This window comes from Puntigrus tetrazona, chromosome 5, assembly GCF_018831695.1.
Source record: "Puntigrus tetrazona isolate hp1 chromosome 5, ASM1883169v1, whole genome shotgun sequence".
NCBI classification, from domain to species: Eukaryota; Metazoa; Chordata; class Actinopteri; order Cypriniformes; family Cyprinidae; genus Puntigrus; species Puntigrus tetrazona.
This window is the reverse complement of record NC_056703.1, coordinates 5,435,749-5,455,599: the sequence shown is the minus strand read 5'-3', so window position 1 is coordinate 5,455,599 and position 19,851 is coordinate 5,435,749. Positions and strand designations below refer to the sequence as shown.

The 19,851-nt window shown below is 40.1% G+C and overlaps 1 protein-coding gene across 5 annotated transcripts; it reads left to right on the top strand.

The window, feature by feature from the left end:
• The first annotated feature begins 843 nt into the window (after positions 1-843).
• On the top strand, positions 844-19,623 carry LOC122345133 (protein FAM214B). 5 transcript variants are annotated; one of them, XM_043238962.1, is made up of 11 exons: positions 844-1,195; positions 6,943-7,097; positions 11,122-11,300; positions 12,180-12,357; positions 13,096-14,385; positions 16,057-16,115; positions 16,193-16,292; positions 17,071-17,229; positions 17,402-17,470; positions 17,626-17,825; positions 18,415-19,623. In XM_043238962.1, the coding sequence occupies exons 5-11, from the start codon at positions 13,303-13,305 to the stop codon at positions 18,566-18,568; spliced, it is 1,824 nt and encodes a 607-aa protein (XP_043094897.1). In that variant the 5' UTR covers positions 844-1,195; positions 6,943-7,097; positions 11,122-11,300; positions 12,180-12,357; positions 13,096-13,302; the 3' UTR covers positions 18,569-19,623. The 5 variants fall into 5 exon arrangements, with proteins under 5 accessions (XP_043094897.1, XP_043094894.1, XP_043094899.1 ...); XM_043238959.1 differs by having other exon boundaries at positions 844-1,199; XM_043238960.1 differs by lacking the exon at positions 844-1,195 and adding an exon at positions 6,404-6,539.
• The last annotated feature ends 228 nt before the right edge of the window (positions 19,624-19,851 follow it).

The window sequence follows — 19,851 nt, the reverse complement described above, 5'->3', positions numbered from 1 at the left end:
CTTTAAATATCAATTCACACAATTCACAATTTTGTCTCAAAGTAACCACGAGCATTCCCGATTTAAATAAAAGCTTCACGTGATGCCACACAATCAACAGCTTATAAAGATGCAAAAAAAAATATCTATAAAATCCAACTAAGCGTTGTTTTGTTTTTATAATATAACGTTTAAACTTAAACATGTTGTTGTTAAGTTGCATTGGTTATTTAATTGATAAAAAAGCGTTCTCCGGTTCTTATGGATTTAAGGCTTCCTACGTTTTTAAAGTAAACTAGAAATATGATTTTGTAGGGTTAAAACATATAAAGACGTTTCTGACTTACCACTCATAAATGAATTGTTTTTAAACGTATTTTATAGGGCACAAACTCTAGCCTTATTTGAACTCTAACGGTATTATAGTTTATTAGAGGTTTTAAGTAAATGTATTTATTTTTTTTATTCATATATTTAAGTTGTTTACATTATTTGGCGGATAAATAATGTAAACAACTTTAATATATGAATCGAAAATAAATTTTTATTTGTGCGCCGTTACGTAGACCCTATTTTTGTCCAGTCGTTATTTATACGTTTCCCCACCAAAGCGGAGTAAAAGGAACAACTTGCACGTGTACGGAGGCGTGGCTTGACAAGACGTTGCCCGCCACGCAACCAATGGAAACCTTTCACTTTGAAATACATTACGATTATTCAAATATATTCAAATAGCGCATTAATACGCAGCCGCTATTGGTTCGTGAACCAGAAAGCGACCAATCGCTTAAATGACAGCCCTTCAGCTGTTCGAGCGTCCCTCCCCCTAGTTGTTTCTCAGCGAATCCCGGAAGTATTGTTTTTAAAGGGACAGAATAATTTCATGGGCGAGGGCTTTGGACCGAGAGCCAAGCAGAAAATAGCAAAGGCCCGTTGGCAGAGGTGCCTGTAGGACGCGGAAAGGAGAAGAAAGGCAATCCGAACAGCTCTGTCGACATTCACAAAGCAGGACTCGGTGTCCTCGTCGGTCAGATATATCTTATATCGTCGCGCTGTGGGATTTCAACGCGGATAGTTTGACGTCGATTAACAGTGGAGATCTGGAGATCCCGTCTGCTGTCTGAAATAGGATCAAACTCTTCCTCCAGCTATGATGGGAATGTTAGTTTGCTGACTGCTGCAGCTCTTGTCATTGTCATCGTTATACGTGTTTGCTGTGGGTGAGTTCTCTTTGTGTTGCCATCCACCTTTAGATCACTCTCATTTCACCATTTATACATAGATCAGTGTCTGGGCTCAGAGATTGCGATCACGAAAGATGGGAAATCTTGAGTTACAGCATACCTTAATGGTCTCACTAATCATTCACGCGTATGCCTTAATGCTCTAATCTCTCTCTTTAAATCTAAGATTAAAGAATGAAATTGCACACAGCAGCGTGATGTATAGGAAGATTCCCCGGGTCTCTTCCACCTTTTGTGATTGAAACGAGCTCGCGCGTGTTTGATAATGGCAGATTAATCATAGCCCGCACACACAATGCATACAGGAGCTTCTGCATGTTCATGCGCAGGGGGGCGTTTCTGCTTTGTCTGATTCATGCCATTTCATCCACTGAAGGCAACTTTCATCAGGGCACAAGGCAGAGGCATTTCTCATCCAAGTGCCTCCTTTTCTTCATCTTTTAGCTTTTATTTTATTGTTCCTATTGCATGCTCTGTGATCGAAATGCGCACAATTCTGTTACTGTTGCACCTCCAAGCCACGGGCCCCCCGTGAAGCTTTTAGCACCCAGGTTTATTTTTAAAAGGCTGCCTTCACGATAGGCTGCTGTTGGTATCTTGTTCTTGTGGGCAAATCATTTTCTATTCAATAGTACTAATATTTCACAGGAAGACTGAGCGAGTTTTTTCAGTAGGTGGGTGGGTGTGCGCGCACAGGTTGCAGAATATGTAAGAGGCATCCATCCTGCTCATTACCGATGCCAGACAAGACGTCAATGGAAAGGCACAATGGAGAGCCGCAGAGAGATTTCCATTGTCCAGAAAGCGAGCAGAGCATCGGCAGTGACCCAAAGTGAGCTCTCTCTCTCATTCTCGCTCTCTCTGCGAAGGGCTCAGATGTCCCAAAAGAGCTGCAGGTAGAATGTGACCTTTTTCGTCAGTTTGAAGCCTGAATATTAAGAGCTTCGGATCGGCTCCTTAATGCCCTTGCTGCGTGACCTCTTTCTGTGTGGCCGTCAGCAGAAGTATGTATTACATCACTGGGTTAGGGACATGCATGGTAGGGATAGCTGCAGCAAATCTGAAGATAAGCGCGTCAAGCGTGTTTAATGCTCGCTGGATGCGGCGTTAAGGCCTGTCGTGAATCCCTTCCAGCAAAGCGATACCTGTAAATGTTGAATGAGGGGTTTCGGTTAAACATCTCCCCTAAATGCAATGTATTCGGTTTCTCTCATCTTGATGAGAACGAGGGCGGCGCCAGTTTATTAACACCGTTCTTCCGGCGTTGCTTGGAGTGTAGCCTTTACAGACCCGATTCTACTGGGTCTGGGCCGTTTGAATCGCATCCTTGTTCTTGTTTGGGGTGAAATAAAGCAAATACTTAAACTTACAAAAAATCATGAATGGATGTGAAAAATGTTGGCAGCTAAACATATTTATTGTTGAAATAAAACAACACTAAAAGTAAAAATTAAATGAAGCTCTATATGCATATAAAAGACACCCAAAATAACTCAAATTTAAAATACTAGGAAGTATGCTCAAACCCCCTTTAGGGCATTTGTGTAATTGCATAACAACTGTTTAAAACACTTTATGTGCGCGTGTTGAACGGGTCTCTGTTTGTTTAACAAGTTAAACGAAGTGCTCGTGCATACATTGGATTCTCTCTCACCTCTAGAAAAACGCTCCTTGACTTCTTTAAATAGCCACAGAGATGCCACGAATGGTTAACCTCGATAGCCAAACCCATTCTTGCTCGTCACCTGTCCGGGGGCATTTTTATCTGATTTTAGATCCGCCTCGCGTTTTAACCGTCTCACGATCTGAGCTCAGCTTCGGGATTTCTCCCGTAGTGGCTTAGATTAGGATTTCAATAATAGAAGCTCGTCCCATATCGGTATCGCGGGGATAAATGTGTGCATGCGCGGGCATGTGCTTTTACACAGCTAAGTGTGCGCGCACGTGTGATAACAGAAAAAACCCCCAAAAAACAAGGTCCTAACCTGGCAAGCTGTTTATCATTTTCTTTAAATTCGACTAGCCGCTTAAACCAGCAGCGGTTCGATGACTGCCATAGGCTGTAGCTATAAAATTAATTATTGCAATAAATGATATTCTCACCCCAAACTGCATTTAACTCGGCTAGAATACCTGGTTTGCTGTATCGTCCCAGAACAGCTATTTTTAGCAATGCCTAAAGACGTATACTCTGAATATTATATAGTGCTTTGCTTTTTGCTAGGCTGCTACATTGTGAGCGAGTCTGTGCGCGCGCGTACACACATTAACGTATCTTTTCATCATCTCCCTGCCTCCTGCAGCTCCCTTTCCCCCCCGCAGTTATCTTTCATTTCACCTTTGCCCTCATATCCACCTTCCGCCGTCTAGTGGCTTTCTCTCATTACGCCCTTACTCCGTTACAGAGAAGTAAATTTGTCACCAGCCACCCCCACCTCTGAGAGCTGTTACCAAGGGCATGTTAGTTACCGTCCTCATTCATCAGTGTCAGGTGCTAATCTCTACAGAGGGACCAACCTTAATATCCAGCGTCAGCGAAGTTTTTGCTATTGTAACGACTCCCACAGCCGATTCCTCATTAAAGGCTTCGTAGTGTTTCGGTTGCCTTTTGGTGATCAGAATCATTTTATCGATAAGCGCACACTTATGGCGTATGGTTTGTTTTTTTAGAGACTTTCAGCTGTGAGAAAGTATAAAAGTGAGTGAACTGAAGGTGTGACCAGCACAAATCACATCCTGTGTGTTTACATCACCAGTGCAGAGAGAGGAGGATTGCACCTTTTTGGCTCATTGAAGTGGAAAACAGGAAGTTGAGCAGTTGACTATAATAGCCTCTGTCTGGTGGGACTTCGGTTCTGGTTTAAAAGCCTGAACGCTTTTGCATGTAGGCTTTTGGTTTAAAATATATTGCTGGCGTGTTTGTTGTTAAGATTCTTTAAGTACGTTTTAAATACTGCAGGAATAGTGTATTGTGTTATATTAGTGATCGTAATATAGAACAGCGATATAATGAAGAGCTCAAAAGTGCATGAGCATTTTTAGGCTCCTATGTTTAGGTTCAGTACATTTATTTTAAAGGCAGTGTCCTTTTCTATTAAAATAAAGTGAAATAACTAAACCTAAATATAGGAGCCTGACAGAAATGCCCATTTTAGAAATGCATTACCGATGGCAATTAGAGGATATTGCATCTGAAACTCTTTAAATGTTGTTACACTTTAAAATAAGTGTTCGCTTTCTATTTAATGAGTTCATAGCATACCTTCTTAATCCTCAGTGTCCAGTGAACCTGTGCTGATTAATCTGCTGCTTCAGAGACATTTTGAGCAATTCTGAAAGCAGTTGTTCGGCTTAATAGTTTTGTGGAAAGTGTGCTTTTGATTGTTCGATTAAAATAAAGTGCAAAAGAACAGCATTTATAAATGTCTCCGCTGTCCCTTTCGATTGATTTAAGCAGGCAGGCACCAGATTTTATGCAGAAAAAAAAGTGTACGAGTCAAGCGGTTTGCGTAAACTTTGACGGTTCGAGTGTGTTTGAGTGGAAAGGGATACGACAAGCGTGGAGGAAGGGTTAGAATGTAGCTGTGAGCTTTAACAGTCCCTCATAGACCAGTTGATCCCAGCTACAGCTCAGAATAGCTGCCGGGAAAGTGTTTTGAAAGAGAATGAAACTTGTTTTGGAGTAGTTGCTCAGAGCGGTGTCGCTCGCTTCATTGTTTTGCCAGCATCATAAACCAAATCTACGCTGGAGCACAACTCCGTGCGCGTATATGGACATGTTTGTGTATCTTTTTTGCACTTTTGTTTTTGTATGTACTGTTTTGCTTCACTCTATCACTGAGTTCTCACAGACTAGTTGAGGGGCTGCCTCATACTTCAAGCCACGCCCCCAGGCATTCCTTATATGGGTACAGAGTGTGAGCTCTTAAAGGAGAAGTAGCTTTGTGCGTCTCCATAAGGCATGTTTTCAATTTAAGCCTGTCTAAACTCCACAACCAACGCAAGGCATCAGAACTGCACCGTGTGCTCGACGTATCACCTTCAAACATTTTTTTTTTTTTCCCGTTTACACCCACATGCACAAGAAAACCTATATACATTCTCAGCTCTCCACATCTCCCCCTCTACCTTGCTCACTGCATCTAAAGTAGTGAAATTAATCCGTGTCTACATGTGTTAATGCTTTCGTTTAAGTGCATGCGGAATTACGTCTCCTTATTTGGAAAATGCTGCATGCGTTTGAAAGAGGTCTGTGGCACATTGCCTGCGGACACACTTACACAAACACACACACACACACACACACACACACACACACACACACACACACACACACACCCATGCCTTCACACCCATCAGAATCTCTGTTTCTGTGGAAGGGCAGATAACATACTTTCATGCAGAAACGTATCCGCTCAGCTGTGCGCACCTCCCTTTTTTTTTTTTTTTTTTTTTTTTTTTTTTTTTTGATGTATTTGAGTAAATGATATTAGTATCTAAAGAGCATGCTCATATGCATTTGTACGAATGCTGAAATATGCTTTTATTTGTCTCTTATGCTCATCAAGCATGCATATATTTTAAAAAAAGTAAAATATATGAAATATTTTAAAATAGTAAAATAGATTAAATAATATTACAATTCAAAAATTTATATATATATATATATATATATATATATATATATATATATATATATATATATATATATATATATATATATATATATTTAATTTATTGAACAGGAAGTTCAAAAGACTGCCATTTATTTATAATAGAAATCCTTTGTACCACTATAAGTGTCTTTACTGTCACTTTTGATCAATTCAGCACATCCTTTCTGTGTCAAATGGTTAATTTCTCAAAAAAAAAAAATCATGCCTTTAAACTTTTAAAAGTTATCATTAAAACTAATGTAAATCTCTTCGGTGGGATATTTGCCTCCAAAGTAACATGCTCGGGTTGCTCTGGAATGCCTCTATTAGTTATAGTTATAGTCATATATGTATATACACAAGCAAGCTGGCACTAATGCACACAATAACTCACCGAAGCTCAGTGAAGGAATACACTTTGCAAAACAAGCAGAACAGGTGGGCGGGGCTTTTGAGGTTTCCCTTTACCTTCACACCTATCAGGACGGTCGCTGTGGCATCCGATCCCCCTCCCACCGGCCAATCGGATGACAGCACAGCCGGCCCCACTCTTACATGAGTTGTGTGCTGACTGAGCAAGCAAGCACGCCTTCAGTAACCAGCTGAGAGGAAGTAGGCTGAATAGCAACAGAAGAGAGAGAGAGAGCGAGCGAGACAAGTGGTGAGAAATTTAGCAAGAAAAAGAGAGCACAAGAAGGGAGGGGGGGGGACTAAAGGCGGTATACCAAAGCTGCTTTCATTGTGCTGAAGTTATTTGTGGGGGTAAAAGATGTGTGTGAGATGGTGGTAGTGGTGGGGGGAGTTAGAAGGGAGAAGTAGGGGGGTTACAGAGTTTATATGCATGTGCCAAAGGGAGCCTGAGAGAGGTTTTGTGTGTGAGTTATTGAAAGAGGGAGAGAGGGGGAGTTCGGGAGGGTGGAAAGAGAGATTCACAGTTGGGCATACCAGAATAGCAGTGCACAGAGAGCAAAAACAGCGAGATGTGTTTTTACAGACCGCTCGAACAAGAAACCTTGATTGGACTCACGTTTTGTATGTTTCTCTGTCTTTCTCACTCCTCTCAGGGGAGGAACTTAAAGAACGGCCTGCACTCCCTCATTCCATGCAAGTAACCTTTCAACTCCTCGCGGTCTTGAAGCAACAACAAGCGCGACTCTAGAGCTCCGACGGAGAGGACGGAGGAACAGAGGAGGAGGAAAGGGCAGGAGTTCTTAGAGAGGTGAGTCAGGAGGCTAACGTGAATTCTGTGGTGTTTATGGATGGTTGATGTGAAACGTCCAGCAGTGACAGCAGGGTGACACGGCTTGCTTCAACTAAACGTATTGCAAACAAGTTGTGTAAGCAGTTTTTATGACCTTGTTTTAAATGACAGGCTACACTTTGAGTGCTTGTGCTTTTAATGGTTCGTTTGTCACCCCACAGGCCATTTAAATAAATTGCAAACTAGCCACTGTCTGCTTTAAATGGTGAAAAAAAACACTTATCCCAATTGTAAGCTTAGACCTGAAATGTTAACCTACAGTTTTGATTAAAGTTTGACTTTTTACCAAACTTTGACGCTTCAGTGTCAGCCCCTTATGTATTCATGAAGATTTTGTTTATGGATGGTGTTGCATGTTATATTTCTAAAACTTTTTGACAACATATTATGTAGTATTGTTTCTCATAACCGTATCGAGTTTTGAATCGATTCAATTGGGTTGACTACAAAGAACTCATTTGTCAACCACCGGTTTATGAACATTGGTGGTTGGAAGTGGAAAAGGAAGTAGCTTCAAAGTGAACTCTTTTCTCTCTCTCTCTCTCTCTCTCTCTCTCTCTCTCTCTCTCTCTCTCTCTCTCTCTCTCTCTCTCTCTCGTCATATCTATCAATGCACAAATGAATCAATGACATCATGACCCTTGCCGCATGTAGAGATAATGTTACAGCCCTTGGTTTTACAAACTGGCAGGCTCTTAGCTGCGGAGAGATAAGCTTAGTCAGAGCTGAGCTTATGAGAGGTTTGGTCTTTGTTTCTGCTGTAGATTGTAATGACATTTTGTGAGTTCCTCAGATGTGAAAGCCAGGTGTTCTGCAAAAACCTCAAGGGCTGCACACATCACTGTAGAGGTCAGCGCCCGTGAGATGTTCTTTCTTATTGACTCGCTCCCTCACGTTCATGGTGAAATGGATAAACTGGCTTTATTGTTTTAGTAACAACACCTGTTGTGTTTATGTGTGCCCTATCCAGTATGTTTAGCTAGATTTTAGTTTGCTTCAACTGCTTTTTGTTTGAGAATATTTTCATGAAACCAAAGGACGTTCAAATCTTCTCTTGCCAGGTAGAAGCTGCATGCCACTTTTTGTCCTCCCAGATAATGTCCATAATAAAAATCTACAAACTGAAAAGCCATTGGTTCATATCTATTATAAACGAGCTCCGAAGTGGCTATACTTGTTAATAAAGCTTGGGTTTAACTAGTTTTACCAGAATGTTTGGGCTCAGTGGTCAGCGAAAACAATGCTAACCTGAAGCTCTAATGTATTTTTTTTTACATAGTTTGGCGTCCTTCGATCTTTTATCCATGTTATTGTTATCTTCAACTGAGGAACTGTAATGTGTGGAATCAATTATTTTGGCTTTGATCCACTTCCTTTATTTTAAAATGATTATAAACAGATGCACAGCTATGCATTCAAGAATTCTAGTAACTAAAGACGAGCACAAATGTCTTCCATTTGCTGTGTGATTAGAAAGAAAGAAAATAAATTAGTTTTTCAAATCCCTTTAATTTTCTACTAATTCTTCTTAGGGAGTTTTCCATGGCTCAGTTGCTCATTGGGATATTAAGACATTATGTAAAGCTGCTTGAAAATTAGCTGTATTATTCACTATACAACTGAAACTGGCTTGACTAATTCTTGACTGACTTCTTCATCCTGAATAACATCTAGTAACCATAAAAACACCGTACAGCTGACAGCTGTTCATGCTAGCCTTGGATGTTTGGTTTCCCCATCTATTTTCTTCTGCTCCTTATTGAATTCTCCGGGGGTTGGGGATGAACATTCTTGCTTTTTTTCTACAGACAGAGCGGATAAACTGAACTCTCAGTGTGTCCTCGGTTTGATAATATAAGCTAGACAACAGTTCATTGCAATTCAACGTTAATCAATATGAAGAGATTTTCAGCAATAGAACCAAGCTGAAAATTAAACGGTGTAGTCTCTGACAGCAATAAATATTAATGACTGGTAAAATTAGTATGTTTTGGAAAAAAAGTAAAAAGTGCCATACAGTTTTGAGAGTGTGTAGCCATATAACAGGCGTTGTGTGCTTGGAATAAACACACATTACATTTCCCATTCTACACTCTGGGCAACATGTCGGTGTGTAAAGCCAGTATGTTAGTTTGTTACTGTGTGTGTTTGTGTGTGTGTGTGTGTGTGTGTCTTGTCAGCTGTATTTGACCTGGGGTTCAGGGTTCTATTCATGCTGAGTCTGAAAGATTCACAGCAATGCTCTGAGGGTGTGTAACAGACCCACACATGCTCGGAAAACTAATATAAAAATCCAAAAGAAAGAACCTTTCAGACTTCTCAAAACTTCACAGAAAACCTGCACTTCTACACATCAAAGTTTAAAAGAATAGGATTAATTTTAGATTGGTTTATTTTGTAATAATGTAAAAGTCTTTAAGGTCTAATGCATCTTTGATAAATAAACGTATTTATTTATTTAGGGGGAAAAAAGAAAGAATTGCTGAATTTCTGGTGTCTAGAAATGGATGAAAATCGAATTGATGTTTTGTATCAATGCTGTTAGGTTACAGATGGTCCTCTAAGTACATCTGGACCCTTTTGACTGAGATCTTCGCCGTTTGCTGTTTGTCATAGCAATACTCTTACCCTCAAGCATATACAACGGTCTCATTCAGTGTCAGTTTTTGTCCCTGTATCTCTTTCCATCTGACGGTCCATACTGAAATATGCCAATAGGTCCTAGTCATTTTCTGCCAGGACAGGAGCATCACATTTACAAACTTTAAAACACAACGCTACACGATGCAATGCATAATTCAAAATATAGGGTAAAACACCTTTGGAAAATCAATAAAGAAAATTCCTTCATTACAGAAAAGTCCTTCATATTACCAATACATTGTGCCCTATTTTTACAGACTTTTCTTAGAGTTTAAGCTCCTCCCTTGAGTGGCCACCGAATGCTTTATTCAAGCAGTGTGATGCAAATGCATCGCTTTAGAAAGACTAGAGGTACTCAACATTCTGTCTTTTCGTATTTTGTGCATTTATAGCCATCAGACTGGCGTACCTGACCTTTATTTGATTGCTCGCACTGCATTGCAAGATGGGGCTCAAAACCTTGAGGTCAGTAAGATATTGTAAAGAAGTGCTAATACACAGCAAGCATTATTTAAATGGATCAAAAGTGACCGTAGACTATTTGCACGGCATGTTGCAGAAAGTTTATAGTTTTCAAATAAATACTGTTATTAATCATAGAATCCTATGAAAATATAGAAAATATAAAGTGACCGATTCAAATTGTCGTATTAATCGTATTAAGTCTTCGTAAGCATAAGCAAAGGATTTGTTGATATCTGCTCCCCGTGGATGAGACGCACGCATCCTTAAGATTTTTTTAGCATAATTCTTTTGAATATTACAAAAGCTGCTTTTAGACTATATGCTACTTGCATGTGTTCAGCTAAGCTAGAGCAGATAATGTTTACTTGCTTCATGGTTTTCCATTACTTGAGTCTACACAAGTGCGCTAGTGCTTGTATGTTCCTGTTTTTGTCCTTTAATGAGCAGGACTGCTCGTTCTGATGCAAGACAGTACAAAGGTTCTGTTGTGCTTCTCCTTGTTTTGTCTGCCAGTCTTGATCCCAAGCAGGCCTGAGCTCTAGAGACAGCGAGCCAGTCAGAGCTATGCAGTACACAGTCTGTTCAAGCATGTGTCCTAATCAGATGGCATGAAATGAGTGTAGTGAGTCATACGATTGCTCTTTGTGTCATTTTCTTGCTTGGTTATTTATTGACCGGTAGAACGACGTCTCGATCAAAACGCTATTCAATGAGTTTGATCTCTCCTCTTCAGTTCTAGTGTTGACACAGCAGTTTACCGGAAAACCTGATTGTTTAAATCTGTTTACAACCACTGATTCGGATCATGTGCAGGTTGACCTGTTTGGCATGGTCACTGATTTGATCAAGTCGATTTGTGGTTGCTCTTCAATAGGTTGTGTCTCTGGAATGCCTGGCTCAGGATGCAGCCGCTGAGCAGTCCACTCCTTTCAGGAGCCAAGGGGAGGCGTGATTGGCCGCCGGCCTTATCTGGGTGGAGCTGTAGGAGGGATATTACTTATTCATTGGCACATTCTGCAAGGCCCCTCCCACCTCACTGACGCTCTGCCCTTGGTAAGCAAACTAAAAGCATGCACTGTGATACTGGTAACTTAGTGATTGTTTAGCAGGCAAGAACTTGTCAAAGTTTTTTAGTACGAATGTTAAAGTCTATTAAGTGCAACACAGGTGAGTGCAATTTTTGTTTAATGCAACTATTTGCAACAACTTATTGGTGTAATATAGGTAGAAATAATATGGAAATGTTCTTGGTGCCCTAAAGAAATGTCTCTTGGGCCCTTCTGACCCTGGACCACAAAACCAGTCATAAGTGTAAGCATTTTTGATTTTGAGATTATACCTCATTTGAAAACTAAAAAAAAATAAATCATCTTTCCATTGATTTGTTAGGATAGGACAATATTTGGCTGAAGTACAACTATTTAAAAAATCTGGAATCTGAAAAAAATTAAATATTGCAAAAATTGTGAAGTTGTTGTCCAAATTAAATTCTTATCAATGCATATTACTAATCACAAATTAAGTTTTGATATTTACGGTACGAAATTTGCAAAATATCCTAGTGGAGCATTATCTAATTAATATCCTAATGATTTTTGGCATAAAAGAAAAGTCCATAATTTTGACCCATTCGATGTATTTTTGCCCATTGCTACAAATATTCTTGTGCTTCTTACTTATGACTGGTTTTGTGCTCCAGAATCACATAGTAAAACAATTGAGATCATGCAAGTAATGTAACTTTGTCTTCAGAGGAATTAATTACATTAAAAAAAGTTAATTAAAAACAGTTATTGAAATTTTAATATTTCACAATATAACTGTTTTTACAGTTTTTTTTCTGTAAAGAAATGCAACCTTTAAACATTTAAAAATCTGGTTGATTTATCGCTCTGACATTTTCTTCCTCTCTCTCTCTCTTTTTTTCATCAGGCCCCTGTAAGCTGCCTGTGTATCTGGGAATGCTGTTGTTGCATCAGAGGGGCAGTGTTGGAGATGGCCGAACTCAGGGGCTAAGGTCAGGGTCAGGATTCAAGGGTCAACACATCTCAGAAGCTGCAGGGGTAGATGTGGAAGGACCTGAAGCCAAACTGCAGGCACCACCAGGCATGTAGGTTACGAAAATTGCCATGCACACACTTATTCTGTATTTATTCTGACACTTTCCTGCTTCAGTTTACAGAAGTGATGCTCCCTCGGTGCAGAATCTTCTGTGCCGCAGCATTGTAAATCAGTTCCCGAATTGTGAATGCGAGTGTGCTATTCGAAAAAGAATGTGATCGAGATAAAATGTCAGTGTGTCTGACATACTGATGTCTTAAGTTGTTTTTGCAGGCTTCTAGCAAAAACAAGGCTTTCAGTGCCATCTTGTTTACAAATGGCTCGTATAAGCCAGTTCTTTGTTTAGTCAGATCAATAATGTAAAGCACAACCAGTGTAGTCTGATTCCCAACTCAATGACTCCTATAAACCAGTTCTTTTTACTAAATCAAAATTATTGTCTATATGTTAGTGAACCAAAAACATGCCATTCAAATAGTATAGTCTGATTCGCGAATTAATTAACAGTTTTTCTTAAATGAACTGACAAGTTCCTGATTTGAATGATTAGATTCGATCGAGATTTGTCTTTCATACTGAAACAAGTGGTCATGTTTGCATGATGTTTATTGTATTTCATCATATGATGTGAATGAGCTTTATTAAAATAAAGCAAATTTTCTGTAAAATGTATTGTTAAAGATACACGTTTGAAATTGTGTTCATTGTTACTATTCTGCTGTGTAATCTTTATTTTGCATTCCATGCCCGATTGCTCATACTTGTATCATTATCTGTTTTACTTCAGAAGCTGTATGCACCGTGGAAACCAGCTTGTCCTAACGCCACCCCTGGAAACTAAAGCCTTTCATCTATGAGACGGGAAGCTTACTTTCACTTCCACAGCCTTGTTGCACTTGTTCAGACATTCTAGAACTCTCTGGAGCTAGTGTCTTTATTATTCAACACTGCACAACTTCCCCTGAAACAATCACCCAGCACAAACAAAGTCACTATGCGTCACATCCACGTGGAACTGGCTCGTAAAGAGCCGGCCGTTGAGCTTCCAGCCCAGGACGGGGATCTACCTCTGCCTAGCACTCGGAGCGAGAGCCCTGAATCTGAAGTACGGCGAGTCGTTCCCAGACCTTTCGGAGAAGAAGAGATCAGGCTACAGAAGGTCTACCAGCTATCCATCCTCTCCCAAAGAGGTGGTTTCGGGGAAAGTCAAGAGACTCTTCGGCCTGTCCGAGTAGGTATGAAACGTAGCCTGGAGGGGACGCCGGTCCCTGTCGCCCATAAGCGTCTTTTCCAACAGGACGGGGATGACGACGACGATGAGTCCGATGGGGAGGTGTTGTGTGGCTCTGGGGTGGAACCACTTTTTTCCAGCTCGCTCCTTGAGCACAGAGACTCAGAAATCCCTAAGTCGCCTCCCCTTTCCCCTTCACATCCACCGATTCCTGGTCGACGGCCAGCCCAGCACAACCACGACAGGCCCATCCCGGATGCCTTCGCCCCCCTGTCCCCAAAATCTCCTCCTATGGTGGACCCACAGGGCCCTCACTCCACCTGGGGCCACTGCGAGGGAAGCCCTCCCACTCTGACTCCCAGAACCGAGGCCTCCACAGCAAGAAACATCTCAGCTGGCTGCAACGATGAGACAAGGGATGAAGGCCATAACTCTGTCGACGTCAAGGGCATGTTGTGCGCCACAGAGAGCAGTTGGGCACCTGTCCCGTTTTCAACACCAGCTGAAGCTGTCGAATGGGGGGCGACTTTCGAATCTTCTCCTCCACCAGCAGAGATGAAGACCTCCTCCTCCTCCTCTAATGGACTGAGCTCTCTTGAGAAAACACCAGTGGAAGCGAATGGCCTGGTATCAGGAGCATCCAATTCCTGTCCAGCGAAGAAAAGACTTCTCTCCTCCAGCGATACAGGAGAGTCCTGCTCGGAGGATGAGGGTCCATCTACATCAAAGCGTAGTCGGCTGGCGCTGTTGGCACCGGGGCTCGGATTAGCATCCTGCCGCAGCACTGATGCCAAGGGTGCGCCCTTCTGGAACCATCTACTGCCCTCAGCAAGGGAGCTTACCAAGGTGAAATGCAAAGAAAGTAGAAATGAAACCGAAGGCCCTTTCACATGACCTAACAATGCATAAATGAAAATTGAAAATGAGCTAGAGATACTGTACAAACTTTTACTGTACAAAAATTTAACAGCCAACCTTTATCGTGTGCACCAGTCATATAAATACCCTTACAATAAGCAAATTAGGAATGTGTAACGCTGGCAACATTAATATTTAATTTGTGGTGCCATAAACAAATCTTATTTTGCAATAATTCTTTTTATTGCTGACTTTATTTTTACACTTTATTTCAAAAGTTTTGGGTACAGTAAGGATATTCATCATGTGACAGGCATGTTGAAGGTCATTCTGCAAAGCACTCTAATTTACTTTTCATTCATCATACTGTGGCCTCTCCTCTGAACAAAATAGCCTCTGGTCTCTCATTTGGGAGCCTGCCACATAACGCATTTTTGAGCTAACCTTGAAGACTCCCCTTGGGGGAGGGGATCCGGTAATGCAAGACTTCAACTCAACTCAAGATGGAAAACACAATGTTATTAAATGGTGAAATCATACTATTCACATTTTTATTATTTCAATGTGCATTGGGTATTCCCTTTTGCAATGCTATTCACATAAAGTCCATTTGAGAGATGCATTGAATGCGAGTCATGTGACAGGGCTTTAATTCAAGGGTAAAAACATGCTAGATTAGTCCACATTGCAAGTAAAAATGGGAAGGTGCTGGTTGGTCTAAGGAGAAGCCTCTATTTTATAGTCTCCCATTACTGACAGAGTCATCACGAAAGGACAGATGAATATTCGGAAAGAAAAAAGACACATTAGTAGTGAGAGATTTTTAGAATATGCATGTTTAATTTTCCATTGCAGCACAATAAGCACTGGGACTCTAGAACAAAGCCCATTGACAGAGCCTTTGTTTAAGAGGTGAGACCTGCCTCACCTGACCTAACAAATACGCACATACAGGTTCTGGCCAAATTCAGTTCCAGAATGAGTGAATTTGGGGGTGAGAGGGGTTACGCGGGCTTCAGAGGCTCATATGCCGTCGGTTTCATCACACCAGAGTCAGCGCTCAAAGGCTAAGCTCGGGACTGAAGAAAGCCCAAGAAGGGAAGAATAAAAGAGAAAGTGAAGGACAGAGAAATGATCATAGAAACGGTCCAAGGAAGAGACAACCACAAAGAGGAAAGAGAAAATAAAGGTTTAGAATAGAGAAACAAAGAGATGAATAGACTAAAATAAAAGTTCAAACTAGCCGAAAATGCACAAGCTTGAAACCCGTTCTATAGTTAAGTCTAGCTGATATTTCATAACTTTTATCAGTATGATACTATGGACTACTGTGATATGTGTGATATTGCAGCCACATCTTCATCTGTAAGTAGCTCTTAATCTCAATTGAAGTTTAAAATAAATTAAATAGACTTCAAATTGTTTAGCATTCTAACTGTGTCATAATGGGGCTTGTTTTCATTTTTTTATGATTTTTTCCCAATTACTCCATTAAGTAGATTACTAGTACTACTACTTTTAACATTTATCAGCAGCCTGGTTTCACATGGTAATGAAATGAGCCTTAATTATTTAGTCTTGGTCTTTTTTTTCCTAATAATACCATTGGAATAAAACAGTATTAGTTGTAACCTCTTTTTTTATTTGTTTTTTTTTTAGACTGCTACAGACTGTTCACGATCAGGGAGAAGGCTCAAAGTGGGGAGTCGACTCAAATCGTAAGTCTTTTTTATTTTTTTAATTATGTTCTATTAATGTACAAGAATGTGTGTTTATTACATTTTTGTTTTAATAGTCGACAGTTACGCAGTGGACGCCGAACAGACACCAGTCGCTCCTGTAGTTCAATCTCCTCTTTATCCTCCATTAGCAGACCTCTTCTTGGCAACTTTGAGGTACGCTAGGTTAATTAAGCTATGATTTAATTAAATACCAAATGCTTGTTTGTCAGTGAAGCTAATAAAACCATGGTACACAAATTAAGAATAGATTTCACAACTTTTTGTTTTTTGTCGATTTTGAGCAGTTGATTTGTGCCAGTGAAAACTTCACTGTCAGGATTTACAAAACAAATGCAGTGAAACTTTAGCGATGACCCGGCGGTTGTATTTCTTTAACACTCTCTAGTGTTTTAAAATGTGTATATATATTTTAAAGGAACACTCCACTTTTTTTGGAAATGGGCTCATTCTCCAATTTCCCTGGAGTTAAGAAGTTGAGATTTACCGTTTTTGAATCCATTCAGGCTAAGCACAGCTTAGCATAGATCATTGAATCCAATAAGACCAGTAGCATCGTAGCAACCAAAGAGTTTCAATATTTTTCCTATTTAAAACTCGATTCTTCTGTAGTTATATTATTTATTAAGATCGGCAGAAAAAAAAGTTGTGATTTAGGCAGATATGATTAGGAACTATACTCTTAAAATAAAAATATTGAAACTCTTTGGTCATTTTTGAAGGCGATGCTACTGGTCTAATTGGATTCAATGATCTATGCTAAGCTGTGCTAAAAGTGCTATCGCCAGACCCCCGTTTTTCCAAAATGGTAAAAAATGGAGTGTTCCTTTTAAGTGTATGATTTGTGTGATTTATTTGAGGCTTAATCAACCGTGTCTAATGTTGTGATGAATTTCTGACCGCATTTGATGCATTGCTGTGCATCTGTCTGCAGGAGTCGATTCTGAAGGGTCGTTTTACTCCATCTGGGCGGATAGAGGGCTTCACAGCAGAGATCGGGGCTAGCGGCTCCTATTGCCCGCAGCATGCCACCTTACCTGTGCAAGTGACTTATTATGACACCTCAGAGCACAGCGCCCCTTCTCCCTTCCTGGTATATAATATCCAATATATTTTCTTTCTCATTATTTATATATATATATATATAAATATTTATATAAATATTTATATATATATATATTTATTTATTTATTTTTTGTCTTTTTTTTGATAAGTAAATTATCTGTTGTGAAATGCATATAAACATATTTCTTTGCAATGTTTAGGGGGTGATCTTGCTAGAACCACTTGGAAAAAAAGGATACAGCGTACCCAAAGCAGGGACCATTCAAGTGGTGGGCTCTCTTTCTATTTCTTTTTCTTCTTTTTTTTCAATTCATATATTTTGAGTACCTTGCACTATACGTTTTCTAAATGTTATAACTTTTTTTGTTATATCCTTTTGTTGTTGTTTTATTTTTTTTAATTCATTTTGATTATGTTTTTGCAGACCTTATTTAACCCCAATAAGACTGTGGTTAAAATGTTTTTGGTGACATATAATTTTGGGGACATGCCTGTCAATCACATGACCTTCTTGCGCCATCGTATCTTCCTGGTCCCTGTGGATGAGGCGGAGGGGTCAGGGGAGGGGCAGGAGGGCTCAACGTCTGACAGGAAGAAGATTCTCTGTTACTTGATACACCTCAGGTAAACTTTTACAAACTGTACACTGCTGTTCTACACAATGTGGGGCTCCATAAGAGTCCCATAGGTCCATAAGAACTCTCAGCAAAGCACTTCAAAGATTTCTATTTTTTTTTTTTAATTTTTTTTATTCCTCTAATAGCAAAAATTAATTTTCAGCAGCCATTACATCAGTTTTGAGACAGTCATTTTTCAGAAAGTTCACAAGAACAGCATTAATTTGAATTTGATATTGTGTGTGTGTGTGTGTGTGTAACAATGTCAGTCTTCAGTGCCATGTTTGACCATTTTATTGAAATACCTTTATTTATTATAACTGTTTTTAGAAGAAATTAATTTGATTTACAACATTTGAACACCAGTATGACCATGAATATTTATATACTGTATAATCGATGACACTTTTAACTTCATCTCAATTATTCTTTGAATTCTAGAGCTCCAGGTGTGCGTTTTTAGGTTTGCAACCAACCTAAAAGACTAGATAACTGTTTAATATACAAGCGTTCGAGTACTTCTCCTCTAAATGGTACATTCAAAAGGGAAGAAATGAAGCCTAACCTAACCTTTTTTTTTTTTATGCATGCGTCAGATTCCAGAGTTCCAAATCTGGGAAAATCTACTTGCACAATGATATCCGGCTGCTATTCTCCCGCAAGTCCATCGAGGTGGACACTGGGATTCCTTACGAGCTGAAATCTTTCACCGAGGTGCCAAGAAACCCCAAATACTCCCCCAGAGTGTGAGATCGGGACGCCCTGCAGCAGTGGGGCAGAAGGACTGCGTTAATAAAGACCCCATACACTTGAACACAGACACACTTGCACTCATACATGCATACGCAGACAGATGTATGTACATACACACCGATATCACACCCTCTCGAGGGCCAGCTCTAGAACTGAGTGTGTAACATGCATGCCTTGTGACTTCATTGAGTTTTCCTCTAGTGCCGTTAAACAGTTTTGCCCTTCACTCTGCCTGCACCTGACCATTGTGGACCAGTTGTAACCGTGCCCACCAACCCGCTCTATTCTAAAAAGTTGGTGACCATCAGTACATACGGACTCCCTCGATCAAAGAGGACTGAGTGGATGTGCAAAGAGGTGGTGAATGAGACCGACGGGAATGTATGGAGGCAAAGCAAATGGGGAAAAAAGAGACTTCTGAGCACCAGATTGGAGTTTCGACAATGGACACCACCTGTAACTCGCCTATTGAAGGGAATGAGAAAGTTCTAGAAATAAGAGACTGAAAAAGTACATCCATTCAGTGTCGGCATTGCGTTAAAGAGCAAAGCGTGGGTCGTAAAGAGGAGAGTAGCTCATTATTTTGGACATTTTCTCTTTTTGGACGGGCAGTTTGGAGGACATTGCTGTTCCAACTTCTTCTAAACAGTACAACATCGGAGCAGAAAACAAACTGTAGTATTTATGTTCGCAAATGTCTTAAAAAAAAAAAAGAAAAAAAAAGCAATATGCTGCACAACTAGAGTGATTTAATTTTTATTTTATTTTTTTTGTGGAGGTAGTAGGTGCCCTCTCTGTTAGGATGGAGGGAAAAGATTGCCAAGTGAGTGATGGAGGGAGGGGAAAAAGGAGGGAACGGGAGGGAATCCGGGGTATTTAAAATCAGAAAATGTTGTTTATGTATATTTTAAAAATCGATTAAACTCTGCGACTTGCGGGTGAAACGAGCGTTTGATCGTAATTTGCCAAGGGATACTTGAGAAGCAATGCCAAGGTTTGCTCCTGTATGTTTTGTGTATGATCAATAAAATATGTTCACTTACGACATCGAAGACGCAAGCTTGTGTAGATTAAATAAAAATGCTTCTATAGGGTTTCATGCCAAGAGGGCTCAACCGCGGCCATCTAAGAAATTTTCAGGCTCAACCTAGCTTTGGCATGAAGAAAATCTGCTCTTGAAAATAGAGTATACCTTAAAATGTCACTGGCATGAGATGGTAAAATACTTTGAGGTTAATGCACGAGTTCTTCTTCAGTTCTCTTAAAGCACTCGCTGCTTG